The following is a 12914-nucleotide window of genomic DNA, read 5'->3' on the forward strand; positions in this document are numbered from 1 at the left end:
CAGTGACTAGGCCAGACTGGCCAGTGAGGCCCAGGATCTGCCTATCTTCATTTGTCTAGTGCTGAGTTTATAAGTACACATCATACCTGACGTTTTATATGTGTCTGGGAGTGACAATCAGGTCCTCATGCTTTTAAGCCAGTACCAGATTCACTTTTAGCTCCACAGCACAGCCACTGCTTCTTGGTTTTTTGGGTTTTTTTTTTTTTGTTGTTTTTTGGTTTTTTTTTTTGTTTGTTTGTTTTTGAAAGCCACAAACCCCAAAACAGTCATGTTAACTACGATGAAAGATAATAAGCAAGACTTCCCAGACACAAGCACGTACAATCATGCATGCATGGTATACCCCTATCCTTCCTGCCCCTGCCTCAGTGGCTCCAGAGGAACTTCTGTGGTGGCTCCTTCTCCACCTACCAGGTATCCATGAGCTGATGGTCCACCTGGATTTTCTTGGGGCTCAACTGTGCAAGAGGGAATCTAAGATCTTGCCCACTTCTCCCTGTTACCCAATGTTCCTTTGCCCAGGCAGTGCTTGTCGGAATTCCTCTCTTGAGACCCTCATGACCTCCTGTGGTCATAAGATCAAGGACCACTCCATTCCTCTGTCCTAGCAGATTCTGCCTAGAGGCCTCAGTTCCACTCCATCCCCAGGTCTCTGACTGACTGGAGAGCCATACAAGTCTTTGTTTAAAATAGGTTGAGTAGGTTCCGTTACCTGTCTCAGAGCCCTTGGTCTAACCCCAACTCCACACTGCTGCATATAAGAGAGTGGGGCCCCCAGTACAGCTATCAGATTTTGCTGCAGGATACTCCTAGTCTTAGTTGTGGTTTTACTACTGTAAACAGATACTATGACCAAGGCAACTCTTACAAGAAAAACATTTAATTGGGGCTGGCTTACAGGTTCAGCGGTTCAGTCCAGTATCATCAAAGTGGGAACATCACAGCATCCAGGCAGGCATGGTACAGGAGCTGAGAGTTCTACATCTTCATCTGAAGGCTGCTAGCAGAATACTGGCTTCCAGGCAGCTAGGATGAGGGTCTCAATGCCCACACCCACAGTGACACACCTACTCCAACAGGGCCACACCTTCTAATAGTGCCACCTCCTGGACTGAGCAAATACAAACTGTAACACTCCTCCTACACTCCCAAAGTCACCTGCATTACCCTTCATGCACAGGGCTGTATTAAACAGCCTTTGAACCCCATCTTTTCCTTATCTTTCTGTTATGTGCCCAGCATTTCCCTCCATGACCTCTGTGAAGTATGCTGGCCAAAGTCACTTGACCTGGGAGATAAGCAAGCTCAGATTTGGAAATATATCCCAGAGTCACCCCCAAAGCTTCAAGGTGAAATTAGTGCATCCCAAATTCCCACCAACAGTGACTAGCTCAGGATGACTACAGCCCAGCACCATAGCCCAGATGCTAATGACCTTCCTCAGCTACCACTTCACTGCCTGGAAGTCATGAGATTTAGGAAAAATGTTAAGAGCCACAGGCAATGCCTTCTCTGTGCTTCTACTCAACTCACCTGCGAGACTGAAGAGGTAAAGTGGGCTTCAGTTTCCCCATCCCACCTGGGCAGGGTGCAGCCTTGGCTCAAAACTTCCTGCAAAAGCTCCAATTATGCTTAATCATCAAGAAAGCAGGAAAGCCAAGCATGGTGGTGCACAGACCTAAAGTTCCAACTACTCTTGAGACTGAGTCAAGAGGACCGCAAGTTCAAGGCCAGTCTGGGCAACATCTCAACATGGAAAGGAAAAGGAGGGCTGGGGGTACAGCTCAGTTACAGGTTTGGCCCAACCTGCACCAGGGCCTGGGTTTGGTCTCCAGCATAGGCAATAAAGAAGAAAAGAGAAGGTGGGTATAGCTCACAGAGCACTGGCTTGGCACAAGCAAAGCCCTGAGTTCCATCCACACACTGTGGGGGATGAGCCTGGAAAGAGCTGCTGTCGGGAAAAGGATGACAAACTAGAGGCTCAGGAAGGAGTGACAACAGAAGGTGACAGACCCTTCCACTGGGCCAGCTGCACACAGGTGAACAAGGCTACTCAGCTCCTGTGTGTCCTGGACACTGCCTCAGGGCAGTGTGGGACCTTTTCTCTGGGTGCGTCCTGTCCTTTAGTCTCCCTCACTAATGCAGATAGCACCATGACATTCTTTATAATTTAGTCTGTCTTTCCTGCCAGAGTCTAGAACACACACTAGTTTTTATCTGTCGTTCTACTCCCAGCTCCTGGTGTACCACATACACCAGGACAACACTGGAAAGGGACACTATTCAATACAGCTGACACTCTGTATACCTCTGATGAGAGATAATATGACTGACAAGTGACAGCCAGTGAGGAAGTGAAACTGACCCTCCAGTGCCTCCAGGGGTCAGAACAGCCACCTCCTGCCCTCAGAGTCCATGAACATTTGCTGCAAAACCTGAGGGAAACAGGCAAACAAGCTCGGCTCTTCTATTCAGGTGGTTTTATAGCTCAATCCGCACAGGGATCTCTGAAGACACACAGTGGCAATGGAGAGTCTTAACTCAGATCTCATCAGAGCAAACACGCTTGCCCACTGAACTTACCAGTAATTTTAAAATGAACACATTAACAAATGAAAGTCACAAAACATCTCTGGAGTCTCTCCTAGCACTAAGTTAGGGTCACTGACTCTACAAGCCAGGCACTGTCCCCTTCCCACACCATCACCCGCCTCCCTCAAGCAGACACTAAAGAATCACAATAGCTCTTGTACTCAGTAAGGTAGCCTCCTCTGAGGGGATAGCTCAACTGCCCCTTACTTTTTTTCTTTTTTGCCCCCAAACAGACCTGTACGATTTCAGCACCTCTAGCATCATTCCCAACATTTCAAGGTGTGAGAAAGACAGGAAGCTGCTGAGGGAACTGTGCCCTGCGGGAGGAACCCTCTGCATCAGCTGGTTAGGATGATGGCCAAGAAGTAGGGAGTCTCTGGTTTCCCAAGGCAAGAAACAGGAGCCTAAACTGTCTTCAAACCTGTGATCCTCCTGCCTGGACTGGGTGAGACAAGTCCATGTTACACCTGGCAGGAGGCAGGGTGGCTGAACTGGGGAAAGGAGCCATTGGGCTAGGAATGAAGTATTTTCACTGCCAAATAAAGTGGCATGCATAGAAAATAAGAAACTGGGGTCAAGGAGAGGGTTTAGTGAATAAAAGCGCTTGCTGCCAAGCCTGAAGACCTAAGTTTGAATCCCTACAAGTTGTCCTGAGTGCCATACATACATGTGCACACACATACACAAACACACTGAATAAACATAGAACAATGTTTTAACATAAAAAAGGCAACTAAAAAACAAACAGTCCTCCATGTTGTGTACAAAGGGCCCTCACAGTTGGGTTTGGGGGCAAAACAAGGGGGAGACAGACAGACTGCCTTCACAAACAGGGTTTCAGGGTTTGTAAGGGTTTCACTCTTACTAATCAAGTTGGAAATGGTAAAATGAAATACAGTGACAGAGATTGCCACAATCTATCACTTGTGCTAAGAGGTAAGGCCAATTCTGCCTGAGAACAAACAGGCCAGACTTAGGGCAGAAAAAACTCATTCCAATCAGATAGGAAGACCAACAAGAATGCAGGCCGTCACGCAGGGAAAAAGTAAGACATAGCTTCTACTCTTCCTCAAGACACAGCCTCACTGTCTCTCCAGCACACACTAACCTCAAACTCAGAGTCCTCCATCAGTCTCCCAGCGGCTGGGATTATAGTACTGTAGCTTTTCTTTCAGACCACTAGAAATAATTAGCAACAGCCAACAAGCAGAAGCAATCCCTGTCCCCACCCCCGTGGATAAGCAACTGTAAGACTAAAATACAGTACAGTACAATGGAGAATTATGCAACCACGGAAGGAGGTATGGCTGCGATGCAGACAAGCCTTAAAAATATGAGGCTGGATGCAGGCAAAAACACCATACTGCAGGCATGAAAAGTTCATAGCAGACCAGACAAGAGTACAGGAGTGCCTGCCAAGGAATGGGGACACTTGGTTTTCCTCTGAAGTGACCAGAATGCTCTAAAGTTAATCATTGTGGCTACAAGACAGTATGTTAACAAACACCAGTTGACACAAATTCAATGGACATAAGGTTGGTATGAATTATAGCTCAATAAAGCTTTTTTCTCAAACTCCCAGTGATCTACCTGCCTTAGCCTCCTAAGTGCTACGATAAGAGGTACCTATAATCCTGGCATCTTACTATGACATTTATTAAAAACCACTATGATATGCTGGGCATAGTGGCACACGTCTTTAATCCTACCACTTTAAAAATGGGGCTTTTTTTGAATTTAAGGCCCACCTGATCTACACAGAAAGTTCCAAGCCATCCAGGACTACAAAATGAGACCCTTTCTTAACCTCCAGCAGTCCGGTCCTCTACTGGGGGTGGGGGGGGGACCTCTAGGAGCCACTGGTAATACCCGAATGCTGATAACGAAATGGGCCCCACTCCCCTAACATAAGACCAAACGTGGGACCTGCCCTGCTGTCAGTCACTCTATGCCCTTAGACAGATGTTTCTTCTCTGACATTCAAGGATTCAAGACTTCACTCATTTGGCCAAGAGATGTGGCTTGGCGGTTAAGAGCACCTGCTGATCTTGCAGAGGACCAGGGTTCAGTTCTCAGCACCTAAATGGCAGCTCACAAAGGTATATTACTCCAATTCCAGAGGATCTGACTCCCTCAGGTCTCCACAGGCACCTGCACACAGTGTACTGATATTCACACACAGTGTACTCATATTCACAAACGCAAACATACACTTAAAACAAAAAATAAATAGTAAGAGTTCCCTACTAAGTTTAGACTGAAATTCAAACCGACTCCTTCAAGGTCCTTCTGGGTGAGTGAGCACCTCACTGTCTCATTTCCTATCACCTACCCTGATTCAATGTCTAGCCTGACCACTGTATCCTCATGTCCAGGTCTTAAATCAAGCTGGTCCTCAGGCCTTTGCATATGCCTACATAGTCTCTGGGTTGCCTCCTCCCAATGCCTGTCATCTCCTCAGGCTCCCAATGCCTATGCTGAATCCCTGGTCTGATCAATCTGTCTTCTACTTCTACATTTTAAGGCCTGCTAGGAGGGGGATTTTCATGTTATCTTATCACCGAACCTGAACTGTGTGTGTCCTCCTATAAAGGTCATATGAATACCTCACCCCCACCCTTAGACTGTTACAATGTCTGGGATAGAATCTTCAGGAAGTTTACTAAACCCAAGATATGACACAGTGCAGTCAAGAAGCCCAAATTCCACTTCACTGCTTTCTCCACAAAGAGGTGGCTGTTAGCCAGGCATGGTGGAACATGCCTGTAATCCCAGCATTTGGCAGGAGGATCAGATGGATGGAGAAGTGAGGGATGTGAAGATAAACTGAGAGGCCTAAGCACAGCACAATCCACAGCCTACAGTCAACTCCTAGCCGCAAAGCTCTTGACACAGGAATTGCTCTCAGTGGAGGGTATGCAATATGAGCTAAGAAAGCATAAGTATTTCATACACAGTAGGTGCTCCAAAAATGTTCAAATGGCCAGGTGAGTGGACAGCAAACATCTTTTTTCTTAGTGACACCAAGCTCACAGGCCAGTCCTTGAGATTGGAGGTTGCCACTTTGATGAGACTTTTACTCCTGGGAAACTGAAGTGGCTCTGCAGCTCCGTCTGAGGACCATCTACCTGAGATCTGTCTGGAGACATGTGGGATAGCAGACAGGTCCCAGAGAGGCTACAGCTAGGTGGGAAGCTTTCAAACAAGTTTCAAACATTTTACAATAGCTTTAACCAAAGAAAGATGTGCAGATCGATGGGGTGTCCCTGTGGGCTGCGAGACAGATGCTGGCGTGGCATCATCTCTGTGCAAGTCAACTAAAGCCACTGCTCCTAAGATGCAGGTAACCAGAGTCCTCTGAGGAGAGCTTATGTGACTAATAGAATAAGAAGCTACTGAGAAGGCTGCAAAATGGTCCCTGACTCACTGACAGAGAGACCTAGGCTGACAGAGCCTGGCACTTCCTTCCTAACTCCCCCAGCAATAAGGTCTGCAGGAACAGATTGAACTGGCACCAAAAACTCAGGCCAGTAGCAGAACCCAGGACAGTAGGTGAGGTAGCTGCAATGGCCTGGTCTGTGTTCTGTGTCAGAGGAGCAGTAGAGCTGAGGCTATCAAGCTATCAGGACATCCCAGATGCCCAAGACTACACTAGTCACCAGGACATGCCAGGCTGCCCCTGCTGTCACATTGCTCTTTGGGAGTAGGGGTGAGGGGAGAGACCAACACAGGTCAGACAATCTCCAGGCCACAAAGTTCTGAGGAACATGGCCACCATGAGTGTTCACACTCTCCACATTAGGCCATGTCCTATGAGCCCGGTGTGTCCTAAGCTACACCATGGTTATCACTAGTACTCAGCCCCCTGAGGAATAGAGAAAATATATTTTTATCCCCTTTCTAGAGATTGAAGAACCGAAAGCCCACAGGAGAAAGTACTTTTACAGAAAGAATAGAGACTTACCTTGAGGTCACAAAACCAAAACCCTCTGTACTTAATCTGCAAGGTTAACCTGACCTACCTATTGGTCTCCAAAAGCCAGACGTTCTTGTCACCTAATACCTTCATGAACTGCACCCCTAGAGTGCAGGTTTTCCATAAGCAGCTATAATGACCAAGGCCAACTCCTGAAAGTCCCCTACCATTCTTACTGTCATCCTCTGAAGCCAGGTCCTGCTCAGTGTTGGCATAGGTGCGCACGAACTCAGCAAAGGCCCCATCCCGGTCTAGCAGCTCCTGATAAGATCCCATCTCTGAGATCTTGCCGCCACTCATGACAATGATGACATCCACTTGGGGCAGGTAGCTGATACCATGGGTGACCAGGATCCGTGTCTGAGGGTAAAACATAGACCTGGCCCCATCAGTACTGTGGAGGAAACACTGTCAGAACCTCCTTAAAACTAGAAGTTCTCTCTCTCTCTCTCTCTCTCTCTCTCTCTCCTCTTTCTCCCCTCTTCCCCCTCCTCCTTCCTCCTTCCTCCCCTCCCTCCCTCCCTCTCTCTCTCTCTTCTTTCTCTCTCCCCTCTTTCTCCCCTCTTCCCCCTCCCCCTTCCTCCTTCCTCTCTCTCTCTCTCTCTCTCTCTCTCTCTCTCTCTCTCTCTCTCTCTCCTCTTTCTACCCTCTCCCCTCTTCCTCCTTCCCCCCTCTCTCATGCGCTCTCTCTCTCTCTCTCTCTCTCTCTCTCTCTCTTTCTCTCTCTCTCAGCAGGACTCACCCTGTTTCAGGCAGGAGCAGCAGGAGACAGAGAAAATAATAGAATCCTGCCTGGTCTCCAGGGATAGACACAAAAAGAATCACACGCATAGAAGCAGTATTGGGGTAAGGGGGGTACAGCATAGAGAGAATGGTAAGCAGTGTTGGAAAGACTATTTGGGAAGGAAACTCTAAGAGGAAGACAAAAGCTATGAGTATGGATGAGGAGATAGAGAGGCCACCACACTACCTGCATTAGATAGCCCATTGTGTGTTTGCAGTACTGAGGTCTAAATTCAAAGCCTCTGCATACTAGGCAGGCACCCTACTACAAGGCTACATCCCTAGCCCTTGTCTTTTAAGGTAAGTTCTTGCTGCATAGGCCAGGCTAGCCCAACTCTCCCATCTCAGCCTCCTCAGTGCTGGGCTAGCAGGCACACACCACCATGCCTAACTCTGATGTTTATGCTTTAGACAGGAACTCTCCCTATCCACCCAGCCTAAACCCATCACAAAACTGGTCTATGCTGCACAGTCCTGCTTGTTTGCCATGCTGGGCAAAGGCATGTATATTAGACTATCAATAGATGATAACCAATCTCTTCTTGAAGAGCTAGGTGGTATGGTCACGGTTTAACAGTTGATACACACAGCACACCACCTCTAAGGGGAAAGGTAGGAATACTTGCTTTGGGTTTCCTGGGTTTTTGAAACCACAGCACTCCTTTCTACACACATTGCTACTTTATAATTAGGAGAGAAGTGTCAGGATGCTCCTCCATGGCTCTAAAAAACAAAACCAAACCAGGATCACAGCCTATTTCCTCCCTGGCTAAGGCCGGCTGAGCCATCTTCCTACCTCAAGCTCTACCCTCAGCCTCAAACCTATCATGGAGAAGGACAACAGCCATACTCAAGATCTGGATGCCCTCATGAGGAAGAAATTTCCTTTAACCAGTGAGGCAATCAATACATATGGGGCGAACAGCTCACCTTATAAAGACCTGGTAGGACACCTGTCTTTGGAGAGCTGGCAGATGGCTCGGTTCATAAAATACTTGTCACACAAGGATCTGAGTTTGATCCCCAGAACCCATGTGAAAAAGTCAGACATGGTGGCACACCCCTACAATCCTGCTATCAGGGAGGCAGAGACAAAAGACAGAAGGATCTTTAGGGTCAGCATAGCTTTAGTCAATGAGGTCGAGGTTCAGGAAGAGATCTTGTCTCAAAGAACAAGGTGATAATGGTACCTGAGTAAGGACAACCATGATTGACTTCTGCCTTCCACCTGTATACACATACGTATATGCAAACCAGTATATACATACTGTACATGCCACGCGCACACACACACAGAGGAAGCATGAAAGCAAGCCCAAGAATCAAAGACTTGTCCAAAGCCACATTGCCAATCAACTGAAGTATTGGCCCTGGGAGAATACCTTGTTCTTCAGTAGGCCCATGGGACCCACCACCTTCTCAAAGATGTGCTTCCCAACATGTGCATCCACAGCCGAGAGGGGGTCGTCCAAGAGGTAGATGTCAGAGTTACAATACACAGCCCGAGCCAGGCTCACACGCTGCTTCTGGCCCCCCGACAGGTTCACACCCTAGAAGACAGTGAGAACAGTGGATTTCTTGGGATCCTCAAGACCCCAGAACCATATAAAACAAGAATGGGGACAGAAGAGCTGCTGATTGGGGTACATGAACCCCAGCAAGTGCTCAGGGAAGGGCAGTAGACAGTCAGGCCTGCTGGCACATCTCTCAGCCCAGCTGATCAGAGGCTGAGAGGCAGGAAGATGGCAAGGAGGGCTAGGGGTACAGTTCAGTTACAGAACATGTGCCCAGTCTATACTAGGGCTTATACTGCCACAAGAAAGAGGAGGTGGCAGCTTTTGACATTTTGAAACTCATCAGCCTATAGAAGAGTCTATAGAAGATACAGCATGGATGGCAAAGACATTATTATTTGTATGCCTATTATATTATTATGTTGTAGCTGACATAGCTACTATTACTGTTAGTGTTCTGTGGTGAGATTCACTCTGAGCTACCATTCTTATTAAAGTCACATAGCAAAGCTGACGGCACCTAGGGCACTCAACTCACAGAGGAAGGGTTCAACACCGAGCAGCAACAACCCACTCGCAACAACGAGTGACCAACATCGTGGTCATGTACAGTTCAAACACCCAATGACACCTATTGAGTAAACTGCCCCAACCTGTGCCAAGGCTGACCCTAGTAGCCAGCTCCCATGGTTTTTTTTGTTTTGTTTTGTTTTGTTTTTGTTTTTGTTTTTTTTTGCGGGGGGTGGGTGTGTGTGGCAGGGGTGCATATGGACAGTGCTAGGGGTATTGCCAGGGCCTTTGCCCATACTAAACAAGTATTCTACCACTAAGTCACACTGTTATCCATTTTTAATATTTTATTTTGAGATGGGATCTTACTAGGTGGCCTAAGATTTCAAGGTTGCTTCAAACTCATGACTCTCCTACCTCAGCTTCCTGCATGCTGGGATGAGAGGCCCAGCTAAAAAGGTCCCTTTGATCTCAGCTTATTGACTTGAAGAAGATGCAGTTCACAAAATCAGTCAATCCTTGACTCCCACCTAACTTTGGCACTGAGACTTGAAGGGGACAGTGTCTCCAAGTGCTACATGCCAGCATTAATAAACCAGGATAAGGCTGATAAGCTGGCTGCTGACCCACCCTCTGCTTGCTTTGAAGACCCTGGCAATCCTGCGTTAGATCCCACATAATATTTAGACCCTTCAGTTTGCCTGGCACCTCCAACCTGTATAAACAAGGGTACTAGCCAAACCAAAGGATCTCCAGGTCCATGCCAAGTAAAAGACACCATGCATCAAGTAAGCAAGTTGGTGAAAGAATCCTTGGCAGGAGACAAACTCGGCTCTCCCAAGAGGTCCCTGTCACCATGGGTGGCTGCACATCCAGCACATACACAAGACAATCACTTGCACTGGAGCAAATGGGCTGAGAAGCACACATAAGGCCCTCTTCAAAAGTGATAGCAAAACAGGTGACAGGACAGATTTAAGAGTCTCTTTCCCATGGGACTCAACATCAGGCAAGTCCTCTAAGCGTCCCTGAGCTTCCCTTTCCTTACCAATGCATTAGGAATCAGAACAAACCCCTCGTGAGCTGCTAGACAGATATGTTAGGTTGAAAATGTTAGGACGGTAGCGGAGTGAAGAAGTGGGTGCCAGCTGGTCTAGAGCTGTGTCCATCATCACTCAGATACACATTCCCTACGCGACTGTGTGACTGCCAAGGGAAGCCACTTCTAATGTCTTGTCCTGTGGGTGGTACAGTATGTAGCAAAGCACAGAATACCTTTGGTTTTTATTCTCTTAGACACTACACCACTGTGTGAAAGGCTCCCACTTAGGTGGCCACTGACATCTCAACTCAGACTACCATACCAAGAGCCATATGATATAGACCCTCACCAAACTTACATGGCTTGACAAAAGGAGCACAGCCACAGGCTAGAGACAGCTGGTCCTGACAGCACTAACAGGAGGACAGCATTTTGTGTGAAAGGTCCTGAAAAGTGTGCACCTGTTTGTTACACAGCAGCAGCTGATGCTGCAAGCTGTACCCATGCCATACTCACCTTCTCACCAATCTCTGTGAGGTCCCCACTGGGAAGGATTTCCAAATCCGGAAGGAGGGCACAGGCTTCCATCACCGCCTTGTAGCAATGTTCCTGCAGGGGGCGCCCAAACAGTATGTTCTCTCGGAGAGAGTCATTCTGAATCCAGGCCTGCTGGGGCACATAGGCCACGGAGCCCTGTATGGCAGGCAGTGGAAAGGAAAGACAGATAGACTTGGTAAAAGGGCAACAGCAGACACCTGCCTGCGAAAAGAACCAACTGCCCAAACACAAACTACAAGGACAAGGACACTGATCTACTGGAATAACATGGACAAGGAACAAAAGAATCCAACTCCTTCAAGGGACAGAAAGACCAGCTTCCCTGGACAAGGGCGACTTAGGTGTAGGCAGGACAGGCAGGACAGAAGGTGAGAGGGACCAGTTCACACACAGTTGGTATCATGTCCACTTTTATCAAAAAAGGTGATAGAAAGCCACAAAAGATTCTAAAGTAAGGGACTAGAAATCAATGACCTAAATCTGTATCTAAAACTCTCAGAAAAAGGACCCAAATTGCTATTTAAACATTCCAGTTTCTATGAACCTCAAGTGTCAGGCACCCCAACTGTCAGGCTCACAAGATATTGAGCCACAGGCCATGTTTACCAAGACACTGGGGAAAACTGACATTCTGAAATCACCAGCTATAAATAGTTCTTGGTCACAGAACACCAATGCCTGGGATAGTGGGAACCCAGGAACTGTGGAACAAACTGCGGCATGGATCTAATGGCAAGCAATTTCCCTTTGTCAACCTTGGGCCTGTTGTCCACCCACTGCTGGGAAGAAACACCAAATATTTTTCTGGACCGAGATGCTGTCCGCTTACTTCAAAAGGGCACTGAACCAGCAAGGGAAGGATCTGGACTGAAATGAAACCAAGGCCACATCCCCAAACTTGAGTTCCCAGGGGAAGAGGATGCAAATGACAAACATACAGCAAGCTAGAAGAAGTAAAATAGTTGGGGTTTTGTTGTGGTTTGCCCAGGAGTTATTTGTATTTTGATGCTAATTCCACTGCCCCAGGAAGGCTGCCTAGTCACTACTCAGGACTCAGGGGACTTCATCAGAACCTTCTCCCCATTTAATTTGTAAAATAAAGGTGAGAGCAAGCTGGTAACTGGGCAAGGGAAGGGAAGTTGGAGAGAGAGGAGGAGCTAGTGGGGGTCGGAGGAGAAGGAGCAAGACGGAGCTAAAGCACATGGCATGGAGAAATTGCAAATTATCAGGGATTTCACAGCTGGGGAATAGGATAGTGTAGTGGTAGATCTGCCCAGTCTAGGTACGAGCTTGTATTCACATTAATCAAGTTGTATTTTCTTTGCACAGGCATATTTGGGTTGGAAAGGTTACTGTTTTGATTTTTCATCTCCAGCTGCTCCAGAGGCTGCAGGTAACTCTTTGGATCTTATTTACATTGCAGGCAAAGACCTCTGAGGGAATAAAGCACAGGTAGAAAGGCCCCCAAGGGACTCATTCTCACAGCAGCCTTCTACTCATACAAAGTTTAGCTCAACTCAAAGCATACTGGACCTCAAAGTTGCTAAATCCACACTCTTTCCCTCCAGGCCCGTATTAAGAATTCAAGTAACACTAGGGATTTCAAATGTGTTTCTTACACCAGGTTCTAAAATTATTATAGCCACATCAATCAGCACTGAAGTTATGCCCTATCTACAAGACTCAAAATAAAGAAGCCAGACGTTCTATCTACAGAGACTACAGGTTGAAGTGAGAGTGGGGTTTGGGGATCCTTCCTTGAGGGAATGCTGGGATATCCTCCGGAGTTTTCACCCCTCCCTCCCTTTGTCCTGACATTTTCAGACAGATATATCATTGTATTTTGGTCATATTCACCATTGTGCCCCTCCCTTTCTTGGTTTCTCACTCCCTCAAATAGCCCCCTTCTGTCTGTCTGTCTGTCTGTCTGTCTGTC

The 12914-nt window shown here is 47.3% G+C and overlaps 1 protein-coding gene across 14 annotated transcripts in view; it reads right to left on the bottom strand.

Moving 5' to 3' along the window:
• Positions 1-12914, bottom strand: part of Abcc1 (ATP binding cassette subfamily C member 1) — a 140391-nt gene that overhangs the window by 35460 nt on the left and 92017 nt on the right. For 11 of the 14 annotated variants that reach the window (XR_010055129.1, XM_063268401.1, XM_063268402.1 and 8 more), the window contains 3 exons: positions 10937-11113; positions 8737-8904; positions 6739-6931 (listed from right to left, as the gene is read on the bottom strand). Coding sequence is in view for 13 of the 14 variants with exons in the window: in XM_063268401.1 (XP_063124471.1) it covers positions 6739-6931; positions 8737-8904; positions 10937-11113 (538 nt within the window). In the remaining variant the exon portion in view is untranslated. The remainder of the gene's footprint in view (positions 1-6738; positions 6932-8736; positions 8905-10936; positions 11114-12914) is intronic. The other 3 variants (XM_063268404.1, XM_063268399.1, XM_039085193.2) reach the window with 1 other exon arrangement.

This window comes from Rattus norvegicus, chromosome 10 (genome assembly GCF_036323735.1).
Source record: "Rattus norvegicus strain BN/NHsdMcwi chromosome 10, GRCr8, whole genome shotgun sequence".
NCBI lineage: Eukaryota > Metazoa > Chordata > Mammalia > Rodentia > Muridae > Rattus > Rattus norvegicus.